The sequence below is a fragment of the Pelodiscus sinensis genome, chromosome 18, assembly GCF_049634645.1.
Source record: "Pelodiscus sinensis isolate JC-2024 chromosome 18, ASM4963464v1, whole genome shotgun sequence".
Lineage (NCBI taxonomy): Eukaryota > Metazoa > Chordata > Testudines > Trionychidae > Pelodiscus > Pelodiscus sinensis.
In genome coordinates, this window is record NC_134728.1 from 21,657,352 (window position 1) to 21,673,883 (window position 16,532).

Sequence of the window (16,532 nt, forward strand, 5' to 3'; positions counted from 1 at the left end):
GGTGGAGCTGATTTTTAAACAGCTGATAGAAGTGCAGGGTGTCAGGGTGCTCCCTGGGAGTGGGGTCTGGAGTGCACAAACTGCTGCTCCTGCCACTAGGGACTATCGAATAGCCATATAACTGCTCAGATTTGATGTGGTTACACAACTATCCAATTACATGGTAGCTAACATTGCCTAGACAATACACAGCAATGCATTTACTGCTGGTATTGCCAGTCCAACAGGATGAGGAAAAGTACACCACATTTTTCTGCTGAGACACTAATACAGGGGTGGGGAACCTAAAGCCCGGGGACTGGATTTGGCCACTGGCTTGTCTGGATCTGGCCCCAGGGCTCTGTGCCTCCCTCCCCCCCAGCACTGGAAAGCCCATGCTGGCTCCCTGCAGGGTTGGAACAAACAAAATCCACTAGCCTGGGCCCCTCCCCCAAGAGGAATGTGGGGAGTGTTTGCTTTTCTTCTTCTCAGTCAGAGGCCACATCAGTGAGTTTGGTGGGGCTTTTTGTTTTGCTTCTCATGTGTGTGCAGCCCTGACTGAAAAGGGAGTTGAGAGTGGAGGCTAAAATAACCTAATGTTTAAATCAAATAAGCATGTTGTTGACAAAGGTTTTTAAATAATAGAGTCCACTTTTGCCCTAACACATGCCAAAGAGTGTGAGATGCATACCAGTGTCTAATAATAGAATTTGGTGTTCCTTAAGTATTTGTCTCAGATGAGTAAGTAACCTTTAGGAAACTGGCTGGTTTTTATCTGCCTGCCACATAGGGATTTGCTTATTTCCAGGGTGAGAGGAGAGATTGGTCCATGGCATCTGGGAGAACTGGTGGGGTTAAGACTACAGATGGACTAATTTTGTTGTCTTTGTTGCAAATAGTGTAATTGCCAAAAACGCAGTTTCTAATTGAAGCTGTTTGCAAATTCACATTGAACTCAGGTAATAATTTTAGCTGCAAAGTTGACATTTTTTTCAGCTCAACAAGACATTTAGTTTTGAAATTTAGCTAGGTTTAACTTAAAAGAGTTAAAAAGGGAAGGAGGATAAAAACCACTGAAAGCCAAAACAACTTTTTGTTTGAGAAAATAAATTTCTGGGTTTTTCAGTTCAGTCAAGGGAAAAAAAATAAGTTATTCACCCAGCTGTTATTGACACTGCCACCTGTAATACGATTCACGTTTTGGAGGGCCCCTAATCACTCTAATATGGCAGGGAACATGCAGAGGGCAGAGAGGAGGTGTGTGGGACCATTCTACAGGTGGAAACGGCAGGGCAGAATAGAATGGAGCATGTCTACAAGTTTCAGGATTGCTAGCTGTGTCCTCTTCTAATTTTTGCTTAGAACAACATTATTCCTAAAGTGAGGCAGAGTGAATTCTAATTCAACACAAACACAGATAGGGTACGTCTACACTGCATCCCTAGTTTAGACTAGGGATGCAAATGGAGACTACCAAAGTAGTTAATGAAGTGGGGATTTAAATATCCCGCGCTTCATTAACATGATCTCGCCGGCGCGCTAGTTCGAATCACAGCTGATTCGAACCAGGAAGTGCGCACCGGGACGAACTAACATTACTTCACAAAAATTGAATTGACAAAAAACGAGGAGTAATGTTAGTTTGAACTAAGGGCTTTAGTCCGAACTAACGCATCCTTGTGCGCACTTCCTGGTTCGAATCAGTTGTGATTCAAATTAGCGTGCCGGCGAGATCATGTTAATGAAGCGCGGGATATTTAAATCCCCGCTTCATTAACTACTTCGGTTGTCTCCATTTGCATCCCTAGTCCGAACTAGGGATGCAGTGTAGACGTACCCATAGTGCCTCACCAAGCTGCTACAGAAATATATACCTAACAAAGGCTGAATGCTTCTTATGGTTTTAAGTTTCTCACTCAACCTTTCATTTGCAGTGGGCCCTTTCTGCGCCTGTACCAGTGCCAATAACAACACATACTGGTGTATGAGGACAATCAATGAGACCCACAATTTCCTGTTTTGTGAATTTGCTACTGGTTTCCTGGAGTATTTTGATCTCAACACTGACCCATATCAGGTACCTGGACAAAAATTAGAAACAAAAATACTAACATTGTGCTTTAGTTGCTAAGTAAGTAACTTTTCATCAAACAATGCACATTTGAAAGAAATATCATGGTATACAATAGAACAGTGAATATAAGGCAATGACTTTATTAGGAACTAATAGTTCAAACTAGAGCAAAGCAGTCTCTTTTCCAGAAAAAATATTGCACTTTCCAGATTAAAAGTGCAAGTGGTGCTGAACCAGACAGTTGTTTTCTGGGTTAAGGAAAGATAGGGAGGAGAGGGTGCATTCTGCCATCCTTGAGAGGACTAGAACTGGCCCTGAATTGACAATATATTCTGATGTCAGGTCACAGCTCAGAAATAAGGATGAAAGGCTTTGTCTTATGTCTGAAGCCTTTGTGTGTCTCTGATGTAAGCTCCACTGGTGCAAACCCCTTGGAGAGATACACTGAACCGGTTATAAAGCCATGACTTTCATCCATACACTGACAATCCCTCACTTGTTAACAAGCATCTTTATTTATCCTCAGTTGATTAATGCAGTGAACACACTAGATAGAGACATTCTCAATCAACTGCACATCCAACTCATGGAATTAAGAAGCTGCAAAGGATATAAACAATGCAACCCGAGAACTAGAAACATGGATCTGGGTAAGAGCCCTTCTACTTGCATCCTCCAAATGCCCAAGTGTACCAATAATAAATTTCATATAATTGCAAATGGGTTTCTAATATTATGACCTGTAGCCCAAAAAGTTAATGTTCTGTTACTTGAGGACTGTCTTTAGGTTCATGATAGCATGCATTAGATTTGTCTAAATTTCCTGTACTAGAGTTCAGCTATCCAGTTCTGTGAATTACATAGAGTTAGTATATTGAGCAAATGTAAAGCTGTTTCATTTACTTTCCTAATATATTAAAGTAGTAGATATTTGAAGGGAAAACTAAGCCAACAGTAGAAGAGTACAGAACATAGGGTACGTCTAGGCTACATGCCTCTGTCGCCAGAGGCATGTAGATTAGGCTACCAGACATAGTAAAATGAAGCGGCGATTTAAATAATGGCCGCTTCATTTAAATTTACATGGCTGCCGCGCTGAGCCGACAAACAGCTGATCAGGTGACAGCTGTTTGTCGGCTCAGCGCGGCAGCCATGTAAATTTAAATGAAGCGGTGATTATTTAAATCGCCGCTTCATTTTACTATGTCTGGTAGCCTAATCTACATGCCTCTGGCGACAGTTATTATGCCCCCTCCCAGCACACGCTGTGGTATCACGAATATAAAGTTTTTTCCATTGAAAAATACTGATTCATCAAATCTACATGCACCTAGGCTCTGTGGCAAGCTACCAGGTGGCCTACCATGGAGCCAAGTGCCTGGGAGCCATAGTGAAGATGTGTTTCCAAACTTCCTGGCAGCTTGTTTTGTAGAGATGACACTAACCTGGCAACTTAGAGCTCTCAAGGAATTTGTGGAGCATATTTAATTTATGTTCCTAGTGTGCCTAAAGTGAAATACTGTAGATTTCCAGATTTGCAGTAGGCATTCCAAATCAGCATGAAGAACTTTCCAAAAACTCAAGAGGGTAGGGTTGTTCTCTCTCCCACAGCAGCCTATATACTGACCCCCTCATCAGCAGCTATATTGGAAAGATTTAAATGAAGAAAAACACAAATTATTTCAGTTAAGGATCTGAGCAATGCTGATTACATCTTCTAGTATAGACTATGAGAATTGGTTTTTAATGTTTATGAGTGTAAAAGACTTCCAACGCTGAAACAAGTGTTAACCCAAACATTGAGTTTGCAGAAGCCTAAAACAATAGTTGTGAAAGGTTTTAAATGCCCAGTCATTGCCGTGAAATGTACATTCTTAAACCTAATATTGACACTTTCAAGATATTTGTCAGTGACCAGCAGTGAGAAGTAAACCTGGTAATGGTAGAGTGTTACAATCAGTACAGAAGCCTTTGTGCTATTTTTATCTATTTGTGCATTAAATATAGTAGATATAGCTGTGTATTACCCATGTGCTGAAAAAAATCTAGCCCTGTGTAGGTTGATGCAGACTAGAAAAGGCTTTGATTCTGATTAACGATAGCACAGAACAGTATACACACCACTTCATTTGAAGTTAGTTATGTAATCCCGAAAATCTCGTGAATTGTTAGTAGGTTCTAAAATGTCTCAATTTTTTTCATTGAACCTTTCCCAGTACTTTATTCTTTTGCAGGCATCAGATGATAACTATTATTTGTTTTTCTTCAGGACTTAAAGATGGAAGCTATGAGCAGTTCAGGTACATTTTAAAAAACAAATTTTTGTCAGGACTCATCTTCATGCTAAGCAATGTGTAATGGGTCTGGGAAAGCAGAGAAGGGACTCACCTGTTTCTGGGATATCTTTTGAGGCAAACTCTCCCTTCATCCCCATTAATTTGAATTTCTGTGGTATTCCTAGTTTATTCACTGGAAGAGCATGTGCCGTTTCCTGTCATTCAGATTGAGGCTAAAATCTTTTCCCATCTTTCAGACCCTAGTGCTGGTGGTTTTCTTGGTGATGGTTAACTTTTTTCTCCTTTTGCTGCTTGAAAATTAGGCAGTTTCAGCGTCGAAGGTGGCCAGAAATGAAGAGACCTTCATCTTCCAAGTCGCTGTGAGTGGGAGTCAGTTTATGAAAAGCATTAGCTTTGACTTAACTTATTTTTTTCTCTTCTTTTTTGCATGCAACATCTATTCTCAGTTACTGTTTTCAAGTAGGGAATCCTCATACTTAGAGATGGCACTTTGGTTCTATTAGTTTGCCAGGATTGTGTTTATTTAAGGGTTATTCTAAAATTGCTGCTGTATTGGAGGTTAAAAATTCAAACTGTCTACATTACTTACCTATTTTCTACCATGTGCACTTGAAATGTAGGTACACAACTTTCATCAAAAACCCTCAGTTTGGGTGCTAAGTTGGTCATCATGAAACTTTTGCTGGTGCAAATATTGAGTTAGTAATACCCTAGATTAACTGCAAGAGGCAGAAGACTATTTAAAAATATAAACATTAAAGCAAGCACCAAAGATATTAGGAGCTATTGTGGAGCACAGATGAAACACACTCCCAACAAGAGGGCAGTCTGTACCAGCATGTTTCTAAATAATTTCAGCTTGCAATCCTATGAAACACATGCAGGTTTTTCAGTCATGAGGTGATACAGATGTGGTTCACGGTTGTAAACTCTAAATCACACTTGAAAGGCTGCAACCTTCTTGCCAAATATACATACTTAAAATCCCTTATTCACAACTGCCTTCTGGGCATAGCAGCCAAGAACAGCAGAATTGCCAACTCAAGCAAAGGAAAGCAGGCTAATTCCCTCAGTTTAAGGATCAGGTTTTTTCCCCTTGGTACTAGCATAATCTTAGTCTTGTCAGCAGCTCCCTCTCTTTGAAATGTAAACTCAGGATGGCCTGAGGCAAGGCTGTCAGTCACATAAGCTGGATCTCATTGAGCAGAGACGTACTGGGGGAGGGGCTGGCCACTGCAGACACAATCCTACTATTTCACTGGTGGCCTGTGTACTATGAGCAGGAGGGGACAAGACTGAATTATCCAAACTATTCTGAAAAAATAACTTTACTGCAAAATCTACTTAAATATTTTTCTGACATTCTGCTAGAACCCTGTGTTTTTCTTTTTGTTGAATGTGTCTTCCTCCTTTAATTCAGAACTATCATACTTCTCAACCTGCCAGAGTCTGAAAATGGGGACAGATCTGCAAGAAAATTAAAATAGCATGAGGTTTCTGAATGGCCCTTGACAAGTCACTTACCCCTTCTGACTCAGGTCTTTATCTGGAAAATAAATGAGAATAGCACTTGCCAAATTTGTGAAGATGATAAATCCATTAAAGAGTATGAGGCACTCAGATATTATGAGAATGGGGGCCATATAAGTATGTTAGATAGATCAAGTTAATTCATAGCTCTACCCTTAAACTCCATCAGAAATAAAACTTTACAAAACTAACTTGCAATTTTAAAAATGGTGACATCAGCTTTAGAACGAAAGAGTACTATATTGAAGAATGTTTCAAACTTAAGCTTCTATTTATGGCTATCAACTTAAAGGATATATGGTCAATGTTACACTTTATTTTAGCTAACATTTTTAGGCTTCATTTTAAGAGGCTATTATACCACGTTCTCCACAAAATTGGTTTTAAATGGCCCAGAGTTAAAAATTATCTTTCCTGCATGGCAGTACTGAGAAAAACTTACATTTGCAAATACTTCACATCCCAGCATATGACAAGACACATACACTAAACTATGTTTATTCTGTTTAAAGAGGACAACTGTGGGAAGGATGGGAAGGCTAACCTCCTGCAACTGCTGGACCTCAATGAGGATACAAACCGGCCAGAACTTGAATCCTGTACAGACTTAACGAAAATGTGTATGATTTCAGAAAGAATTATGTTAGCCTGGAGGACTGGATGAACTTTTGAGGTTGAAGTAGATAGAATGTTTGCACTGTTGAGTGAATTAAATAGATAGTGAAATTTGGGGGACCGTCATGACTATATAGTTCCCTTCTTGAAATCCACTATTGCACCTGCTTTTGCTTTGGATTATACTTCACAAAGTCACCACTAACACTGTGCAAGGAATTGATGGAAAAGAAAGATAAGGCTACCACATGAGTTGATTAACTCTTCGAAGCTCAGAGCACCCACAAAATTATTTCAGTGGAAACAAATTAAAATCTTCTTAGCTACACTGTCAAATGTTATTGAAGCAGATGCAAAGCTAAGTTTAACTGAAAAGCATGATTTAAACAATGTGGACATTTCTAGGGCAAATTAAATGAGGACAGTGGTAGAAAAATGTTATGTAGAGATTCAGGAATTCGAACAAACAGCACTGAAGAAGCAGCAGCTGAAAATGCTCTCCAGCACAATATTTCAAGTTACCTTTAAGGATATAATTTCTGTTCACTATCTACATGGACACCTTATTACCAGCTGTAAGAAAATCTCTTGAGTAATAAAGCCAGATTGATGAATGGTTCTGTAAATACTTATTAATGTCTCATTCAAAAGAAATTCTTTCAAGTTGTGAAGAATTCTATTAATAAAAAAGTGGAATGCCCAACTATTGTTTCTCAAAATGGTACCTTGTTACTTAAACATTACATAAGTTTCAGAATTTAATCCGTTTTTAAAAGCTCTGCAAAATTGCAGTTAATGTATGTCTTGAATTTTAATGAAATCAGATTTGTATAAAGTCTTTTTATGTGGTAAGATTATATTGTATGTTCAAAATCAAAACAATTTGTTTGAGAAAGCACATGTTCGCTAAGTGGTATAACTTTTACAAATGTAAAAAACAATCATGGCCAATAAAAGTTATAGCTCAGAGTACAGGAAACGAGAATTTTTGAGTTAATATTTATAAATCTGCAGTAAGTATTAGGAAAGGGAACAAAGTAATAAATCATCATGTATACCATAGTACATGTGAATATTTCTATAACTACACTCCAAAAAGGCTTTGCAAATGCTCTGAAAATTAGCATTCATGCTTGTCTGCCATATCGTGTGCAAAACTTCAAATGTGGTGCTAACATAAGAACAGCCATACTGGGTCAGACCAAAGGTTCATTTAGCCCAGGATCCTGTCTTCAAACAGTGGCCAATGCCAGATGCCCCAAAGGAAGTGAACGCAATGCAATCATCACGTAATTCTTCTCCTGTCATCCATTTCCAGCTTCTGACAAACAGAAGCTAGAGACACATTCCTACCCATGCTGGCTAATAGCCATCAATGGATCTGAACTGCCATGAATATTATTTGGTTCTTTTTTGAATCTTGTTAAAGTCCTGGTCTTCATAACATCCTCTGGGGCAAGGAGTTCCACAGGTTGACTGTGCGCTGTGTGCAGAAAAACTTCCTTGTTTGTTTTAAACCTGCTACCTATTAATTTCATTTGGTGACCCTTAGTTCTTATGTTATATGAACAAGTAAATAGCTTTTCCTCAGTCACTTTTTCCACACCAGTTACAATTTTATAGACACTCTATCATATCCCCCCTTAGTCTCCTCTTTTGTAAACTGAAAGGCCCCTGTTTTTTAATATCTCTTCATATGGGACCCATTCCAAACCCTAATCATTTTTGTTGCCCTTTTCTGAACCTTTTCCAATGCCAATAAATCTTTTTTAGATGAGGCAACCACATCTGTACCCAGTATTCAAGATGTCCGCATACCACGGTTTTATATATTCTCTATCCCTAACATTGCTTGTTTTTTGACTGCCACTGCACATTGAGTGGATATTTTCAGAGAATTATCCATGATGACTCAAGATTTCTCTTTTGAGTAGCTAAATTAGTCCCCATCATATTGTATGAATAGATGGCTTTATTTTTTCCAATGTGCATTACACCTTACATTTATCATTATACATGATGAGTTTTAAGTATTTTAAAAAAAAATCGAGCTGTAGACCAGGGGTGGGCTTCTACTGCTATATTGCCCACCCATGCTGTAGACCAGCAGAAGGAAAAATCTTGAATTTGTTTAGCAGTTCTTTTCTCCACACTAGTTTGAATTATGCTGATTTAAAATGGAAAATGTGACTGCCTATATAGTAACAACTCTGACCAGCCAAAAGACAAATTTGCACCTCTTTCCCTCTAAACATGTTTTTAAAAAGCAAATTATTATTATTTTTTAACTAATAGGAAGCTTCAACAGAGATTACTTGCTAGGGTCGGAAACCTCTAGCACCATATATAAATATTATAATATTTAATCTAAAAGTAGAATGTGAAAATAGGAAGTTGAGCAAATAAATGCTCTTAAGGGTAGACTATGGTCTTTTGCGTATTGTAAACAATGCACTTGCTGAAGTAAAGGTTGGAAAAGTAAATTTGATTTAAGTCTGAATTCCGATCATCCCTGGTCAGATTTAATATATTGTCCCAAACTGTCTTGTAAGAGTTTTGTACTTCAAAAGTAGAGTGTGTGCTGGATTAGGAAATGCAGCCAGATATTAGATTCTACTGACTTTTATAGCGGATTCACCAGCAAGAAAAGGCATTTACAAGGATGGTGAAAGTCTGATACAAGTATAATAGTGATAGAAATGTAGCCGTGTTAGTCTGGGGTAGTTGAAGCAAAATGCAGGACAATGTAGCACTTTAAAGACTAACAAGATGGTTTATTAGATGATGAGCTTTCGTGGGCCAGACCCACTTCCTCAGATCAAATGGTGGAAGAAAGTAGTCACAACCATATATACCAAAGGATACAATTTAAAAAAATGAACAAATATGAAAAGGACAAATCACATTGCAGAACAGAAGGGGGATGCGGGGGGGTGGGAAGGGGAAGGAAAGAAGGTAAGTGTCTGTGAATTGCTGATATTAAAGGTAGGGAGAGTGGGATGTTTGTGAGTTAATGGTATTACAGGTGATAATTGGGGAAACTGTCTTGGTAATGGGTGAGAAAGTTCAAAGACTTGTTAAGTCCTTGTTGGTAAGTGTCGAATTTTAACATGAATGACAGTTCAGAGGATTCCCTTTCAAGTGCAGATGTAAAAGGTCTTTGTAGCAGAATGCAGGTGGCTAAGTCATTTAGAGAGTGTCCTTTCTGGTTAAAGTGGCAAGAAACTGTTTTCTCTTTGTGATCTTGTCTGATATCTGTTTTGTGGGCATTAATCCTTTGGCGAAGTGTCTGAGATGTTTGTCCAATGTACATAGCAGACGGACACTTTCGGCACATGATAGCGTAGATTATATTTCTGGATGCGCAGGAATATGTGTTCTTGATCTTATAACTCACTTGGTTAGGTCCAATAATGGTATCAGCAGAATGAATATGTGGACAAAGCTGGCAACGGGGTTTGTTGCAAGGGAAGGTACCAGGGTTGGTATTAGTGTGGTATGTCCTGTGGTGGTTGGTAAGAATCATCTTGAGGTTAGGTGGTTGTCTATAGGAGACTATGGGTCTGTCTCCCAGAGCCTCTTTGAGTATGGTATCCTGTTCCAATATAGGCTGTAGTTTATTGATAATGTGTTGGACAGGTTTAAGTTGGGGGTTGTAGGTGATGACAAGTGGTGTTCTATTGTTGGTTTTCTTGGGTCTGTCTTGAAGTAGATGGTTTCTAGGTATTCGTCTGGCTCTTTCAATTTGCTTTTTTGTTTCTCTGGGTGGGTAGTTGAGATTTATAAATGCTTGGTAGAGATCCTGAAGCTTCTGGTCTCTGTCAGTGGGGTTAGAGCAGATGCGGTTGTATCGAAGGGCTTGGCTATAGACGATGGATCGTGTGGTGTGTTCTGGATGGGAGCTGGATGCATGTAGGTAACTGTATGAGTCAGTGGGTTTTCTGTAGAGAGTGGTGTCTAATTTTCCATTGTTGATTTGTACGGTGGTGTCCAGGAAGTGGATCTCTCGTGTAGAATGGTCCAGGCTGAGGTTGATGGTGGGGTGTAGGTTGTTGAAATCTCTGTGGAATATCTCCAGTGTTTCTTGGCCATGTGTCCAGATCATAAAGATGTCATCGATGTACCGTAGGTAGAGGAGGGGTGAAAGGGGACGGGAGTTGAGGAAACGTTGTTCTAGGTCAGCCATAAAGATGTTAGCATACTGTGGGGCCATGCGTGTACCCATGGCTGTGCCGCTGATCTGGAGGTATAAGTTGTTCTCAAACCGGAAATAATTGTGGGTGAGAACAAAGTTACATAGGTCTGCTATCAGGTTGGCAGTAGTTGGCATGAACTGTCATTCATGTTAAAATTCGACACTTACCAACAAGGACTTAACAAGTCTTTGAACTTTCTCACCCATTACCAAGACAGTTTCCCCAATTATCACCTGTAATACCATTAACTCACAAACATCCCACTCTCCCTACCTTTAATATCAGCAATTCACAGACACTTACCTTCTTTCCTCCCCCTTCCCATCCCCCCGCATACCCCTTCTGTTCTGCAATGTGATTTGTCCTTTTCATATTTGTTCATTTTTTTAAATTGTATCCTTTGGTATATATGGTTGTGACTACTTTCTTCCACCATTTGATCTGAGGAAGTGGGTCTGGCCCACGAAAGCTCATCATCTAATAAACCATCTTGTTAGTCTTTAAAGTGCTACATTGTCCTGCATTTTGATACAAGTATGTGGCAAATGGAAAAGGTCTCTGTCAGGAATTTATGGCTTCACTGTTTTCCAGACCTTTCACGAAGAAGAAAGCACATGTATTTGTGTACAGTTCCCTCTGGGGAGAGAAAGGGAAATTAAAATCTTCATGAGCACGAAGCGTTTGTACTTACATTTCTCTTATCTGGCAGCAAGTTTTGCACATGCAGAAGGTGGAATCCTGAAAGGCCAACTCCTGTTAACAATGCTACTGCACACCAATCAGAATTACTTTGAAAATTTCATCTCTACACCCACAAAATACAGAACTTTCTCTGTAGTTTAGTACAGTCTGAATATACATTTCCAGAAAAAAATGGCAAAGTATTTTCAAAATGTGATTTTCCCTAGGACAGAAAGTATACAATATAGCAAGAAAAACAAAAACTTGGGAACAGAAGTTATTTCCTCACCCTTCCTCCTAGTTATCAGAGCACTATTTTTAAAGTTAGAAAGACCATTTTAAAGGCAACTCTGCAATTGATACATCACAGCCACTGAGATTAACCTAAACCCAGGCAGCCATCCAAGAACTGAAACACATTCCTCAAATGTAGCCTCTCTCATATAACAGTGTTACATTACCACAGTCTTTCTCCAGAGTGGCTATATTTTGGTTTAATATAAAAATACTACATTGCTGGCCCACAGAATATAACTGGCACATGTGGCAGCTCAAACATCTGACATACCAAATCACCAAGTTCAGGTTTTAAATAGAAACGTTTATTTACATTATTATTAACATCAAAACACAAAACTCAGAAGAGCAGTAATACTTTATAACCAACCCTTTTATAAATCAGCCCACATAGTTTTTGTTTTGTTTTTGCAATGTAAAGATACACACCTTTTAAGCAGTATTTAATGTAAACTAAATTTAAATGTAATTCTCAATACTGTGTGCCTTCTCCTGAGAATTTAAAAATATTGCTCTCAGAATTATATGGTTTCATAACTACTGTATCATTCTATCAGTCTGCACTTAAAATCTAAAATAAAATGTGTGAACTGGTGCAACATTCAAATAGTTTTATTCAGACCTTTAAGTAAATGCGCTTGAATTCCTAACTTTAAAAATACAATTTAGGATGAGAGTGAATAAAAAATTGCTTATGGATTTTATAAAATAATGGTTTCTGTAAACAACAGGAAACCTGGCAGGCAAGTAGTGAGACTATGCCTGCTATGCAGTAGTTATCCAACTGGTTACACTAGTAAACTTTGATCTTACTGTCAAAAATAATTATAAAGCTTCTTGAATTATTCTGCTTTACTGTAGAACCAAAACACAGTTGTTGGAGATATAAAATACTACCAAAAATCAAAGGACTATTTTGTTAAGTAAACATACTTGTCACTCTAGATGACATTATCTTTTTATCATATTTGAATTAAAACAAATCTTTGGATTCAGCAAAAAGTAATTATTGGAAAAAACCATCATTCTAAAAGCAGATAAGGGAAGAGGAGCCTTTGTAACATCCATCAGGTACCACATTTTAGAAATATAAATAGAATAATTAAAAAAAAGTTAAGGGCAAGATGCATAAAATAGCAGATAGGCTGACGTTTTCACTAGTCAAAGCAATTAAAGTTTGCAGCTTCCATCATATAACGAACAAGATATAAAATCATTCTATTCTGATTTAATATAAAAAGCATGGGATTGTTGCCTGTTAACTTCATTACATTGCACTGACTCAACCAGCAGGTAGATTCTAAAGAGCAAGAAAAGGGAAACAGATCCTTATGTTTGTAAATGGCATGGATTACAACACAGTTGAACCAGACTAAGGAGCAATAACAACTAAATTAATATAGCCAAATCTTATGTTCTCAATAGTATTTGCAAAGACTGATCTGTATAACAAGGAGATTTTTTATTGCATCTACCTGCATTATAGAACAGGACAGTACATTTAGGGTGAATGTTATTTTTGTGAATTTTTGCACTAAAAATTATTTATATTAAAATGGAAGAACATGGAAATTCATTCATGGTACTGCAAAACAAAATGACTTCATACTTAGAGTAGCAAAGAAATTGTAAGAATCACTAATTTTCACTCACTCGGGAGAAGTCTGTTTTCCATTACACAATGAACAATAGAGCAAAAGCACCACATGCCTTAAACATTTCTGGTTCACATCCTTATGGCATTTCCATGTTTCAATCGTCGTCTATCTGAAAGTGGATAATCTGTAATAGCATTGTTTTATGGATAAAAAATACAACTTGTCAACGGATAAAGATGAATAGTTTTGTAACCTAACATGAATACTGATAGTAGACACACTCGTTTGGAAAATACATTCATTACAATAGAAGAACCAAAGAGAAGCAGACAATTTGGTTAAACTGTGTCTTAGTAAGGTTTCTGGATGTCATGTGACTACAAATGAGTTGCTCACTGTAAGATGCAATGGTGGAGAAGTTATTAACAATACTTACCAATAGGCATGTTTAGAAACATATATAGGGGAGGCAACTATATATTAATCACCACATGAACTGTTCTGACAAGTCATAACAGTTTACAATCCAGGGAACTTTTTTTTTTTGTCAAACTGCCCTATAGAAAAAATGAAATGTAACAAAGTGCTCACTTACTGTGGCGAAAACACTAACCAACTTCTTAACCCTAAACAAAGGATCTTTTTTAAAAGCTATTATAGTAAAGATGTAAAATAAGTGGCAAAGACCAAAGAAAAAAAAAGATGGGCCACAAAAAAAAAAAAAAAAAAAAAATCACCCAATTCCAAAGTCATTAAATAAAAATAAAATGGAAAGGTCTTCTATCTAGACCTCAACTAGGATGAGTTTACAGAAATCAACTTTGTTAAATATTTAGCTTCACAAACTCTGCAAAAATGAGTTAGTGACCTACAAAAGTCATATATATAATACAATATCTTAAAGACCATATTTACAAAATTTATTCACAAAAGCCCTGCAAAATTCTGATTCAGACTGCAGTGCCTTGCCTTGATTTTTCTGAAGGTTCTTTTTTATCCAAAAAACCATGAAGGATTATTGCTCTAATTTCCATTAACATAAAACATTACAGTATACAGTCTTATCAATCAACAATTCTTGAGACTGCATTTGAAAAAGAACACGAGTGCACCCTACCTTTCGATTTATTATCAATGATATTGCATTAATCCATTATATAGACTTTTATAAAGTGCATTTAGCTGCACATCAAAATTTAAATTAGTCACAACTATGTTTAAATAATTAATTTATTTTCTCTGTAACCTGTTGGCATCAGTGGGCAGGATTATGGAACATTACATGCCAATTCATTTTTCTTTGCCTGTTTGGAAATCCTGACTCCTGGGGATAAGAGGTTAAAAGCAGCATTTATATTTCCAAATTAATATAAGAGTCAAGGCTAGGAACTACATTCTCTGTCAGATATTTTTATCCACCATGACTTCTCCAGGCACTTTAGCCTGCCTGTAGTTAAAGGCTTTGGATAGCTACAGTAAATACAAGTGGCATACAGAGTCTAGCCATCATATTTACTAAAATGCCATTCCCAAATTCACATTTCTAGAGGCAGAGTGCCAAAAATATTTATGATCATTGTTTTGTACACCACAATATACAGTAATACAGAGACTCTGATTCTACTAAAAAAGAGTCCTTTTTTATGAAGTCACTTGGGACATCTTGGTGGTCAGCTGGAAAAAAGTTATTTCCATAAGGCCAGTACTAGTTGCCACGAAGAATATGTAGCTTTTCTTTGTAATACTAGTGCATCTTCATTAATAGAAATCATTCTGCTTTGGGAACTCATGGTTTTAGGTGTCAGCAGTATTTCTGTTAAAAGAAAACAAAACACATGTATCAGAAGAACACCAGGGTGGAATTCACAAGGGGTAGTAAAGCACCCATGTCCCACAATATGGGCACCACTGGTATTCACAAACTTCTACTCGGCTGCCACTTAACCCTGTAAGCACTTCAGGACTTTAACGGTGGAAACTTAAGATGCCTAAATATTGATGGTTGGGCAAGCACACATCCACCTAAGTCCTGATGCTGTTTAGCAGCTGGAAGCCTAACTCATGCCGAAGACCCAGCAGGATTCACAAACTAGGTGTTTCTCTGCTTACCTATGATCAGGGCCTAATCCAGTGGCATGCTCACAGCACATCTAAACCCACACAAAATAGGGAAAGGATCCCATCCCCACATAACTTTTATTCCATTAGTTAGAGAAATCACCCAAGATATGGGAAACTCAGATTCAATTCTTCTGATACAAGTCTGATGCAAAGTAACAATTTGAATTTGCTTCTCCTATTTCTCAGAAAAATACTCTAACCACTGGTGCATGGGACATTCTATGACAGGTCCCTCTAGGTGTCTCTTGATGGAACTAATACATTGTGGCTAGGTATTCACTGGAGTAGAAGTTCTGGAATCTGGGTCTCCCACCACCAAGGTGAATGCCCTAACCTAGTATAAACTGCTTAATCCTCACAGGGCATTTTGACCATTTTACATATATGGAAACCAAACTGCTCACTTGATTTTACTCCCCCTCTCCAATGTGAAATGTATCAATTTAGTCTATTTGAAATCTTTTTCTTAGATTGAAGATGGTCTTGTGGACAATTTGCAAAATCTCAGCAGATACACTTGCCGATTTCAAGTATTTTGGTCTCTGTAATTTCCCCAAGCTATTTATGCGGTGATCATTGTGTCTTCTGAGCCATACCTGAAGATTGTGTCTTCATGAGATACCTGAAAAGAAACAGCTAACCTACAAGCAGACTTCCAGGCTTCAGAATGGACTTGGTGAAATGCCAGCAAAGTAAGATAGAACCCACTGGTGCAAAATTAAAGCTTTAATCTCAAATGGCTGGGGGAGACAGCAAGAACTGAAAACGTGAGAGAGGAAGTAGACTAATTTGAGAACCAATTGTTATCAATAGGAAAAGAGGAGATTTGGACCTATAAAAGGATCTTATAACCACCCAGGGTATGTCTACACTACCCTCCTAGTTCGAACTAGGAGGGTAATGTAGGCATACCGCACTTGCAAATGAAGCCCGGGATTTGAATTTCCCGGGCTTCATTTGCATAAGCGGGGAGCCGCCATTTTTAAATCCCCGCTGCTTCGAACCCCGTGCAGCACGGCTACACGGGGCTCGAACTAGGTAGTTCGGACTAGGTTCCTATTCTGAACTACCGTTACTCCTCGTGAAATGAGGTGTACCGGTAGTTCGGAATAGGCACCCTAGTCCGAACTACCTAGTTCAAGCC

At 38.1% G+C, this 16,532-nt stretch overlaps 2 protein-coding genes across 17 annotated transcripts in view; one reads left to right on the forward strand and one right to left on the reverse strand.

The window, feature by feature from the left end:
• SULF2 (sulfatase 2) overlaps positions 1 to 7,474 on the forward strand; it is a 322,126-nt gene extending 314,652 nt beyond the window's left edge. For 7 of the 8 annotated variants that reach the window (XM_075901571.1, XM_006132193.4, XM_075901569.1 and 4 more), the window contains 5 exons: positions 1,914 to 2,056; positions 2,580 to 2,703; positions 4,323 to 4,353; positions 4,653 to 4,709; positions 6,393 to 7,474. In XM_075901571.1, coding sequence (XP_075757686.1) covers positions 1,914 to 2,056; positions 2,580 to 2,703; positions 4,323 to 4,353; positions 4,653 to 4,709; positions 6,393 to 6,423 — 386 coding nt within the window. In that variant the 3' untranslated portion in view covers positions 6,424 to 7,474. The remainder of the gene's footprint in view (positions 1 to 1,913; positions 2,057 to 2,579; positions 2,704 to 4,322; positions 4,354 to 4,652; positions 4,710 to 6,392) is intronic. The other variant, XM_075901570.1, reaches the window with a different exon arrangement.
• A 4,478-nt stretch (positions 7,475 to 11,952) lies between these two features.
• The window catches only part of NCOA3 (nuclear receptor coactivator 3), a 182,331-nt gene continuing 177,751 nt past the window's right edge, over positions 11,953 to 16,532 (reverse strand). For all 9 annotated transcript variants that reach the window (XM_075901559.1, XM_075901554.1, XM_075901553.1 and 6 more), the window contains one exon: positions 11,953 to 15,080. In XM_075901559.1, the coding sequence (XP_075757674.1) occupies positions 15,069 to 15,080 (12 nt within the window). In that variant the 3' untranslated portion in view covers positions 11,953 to 15,068. The remainder of the gene's footprint in view (positions 15,081 to 16,532) is intronic.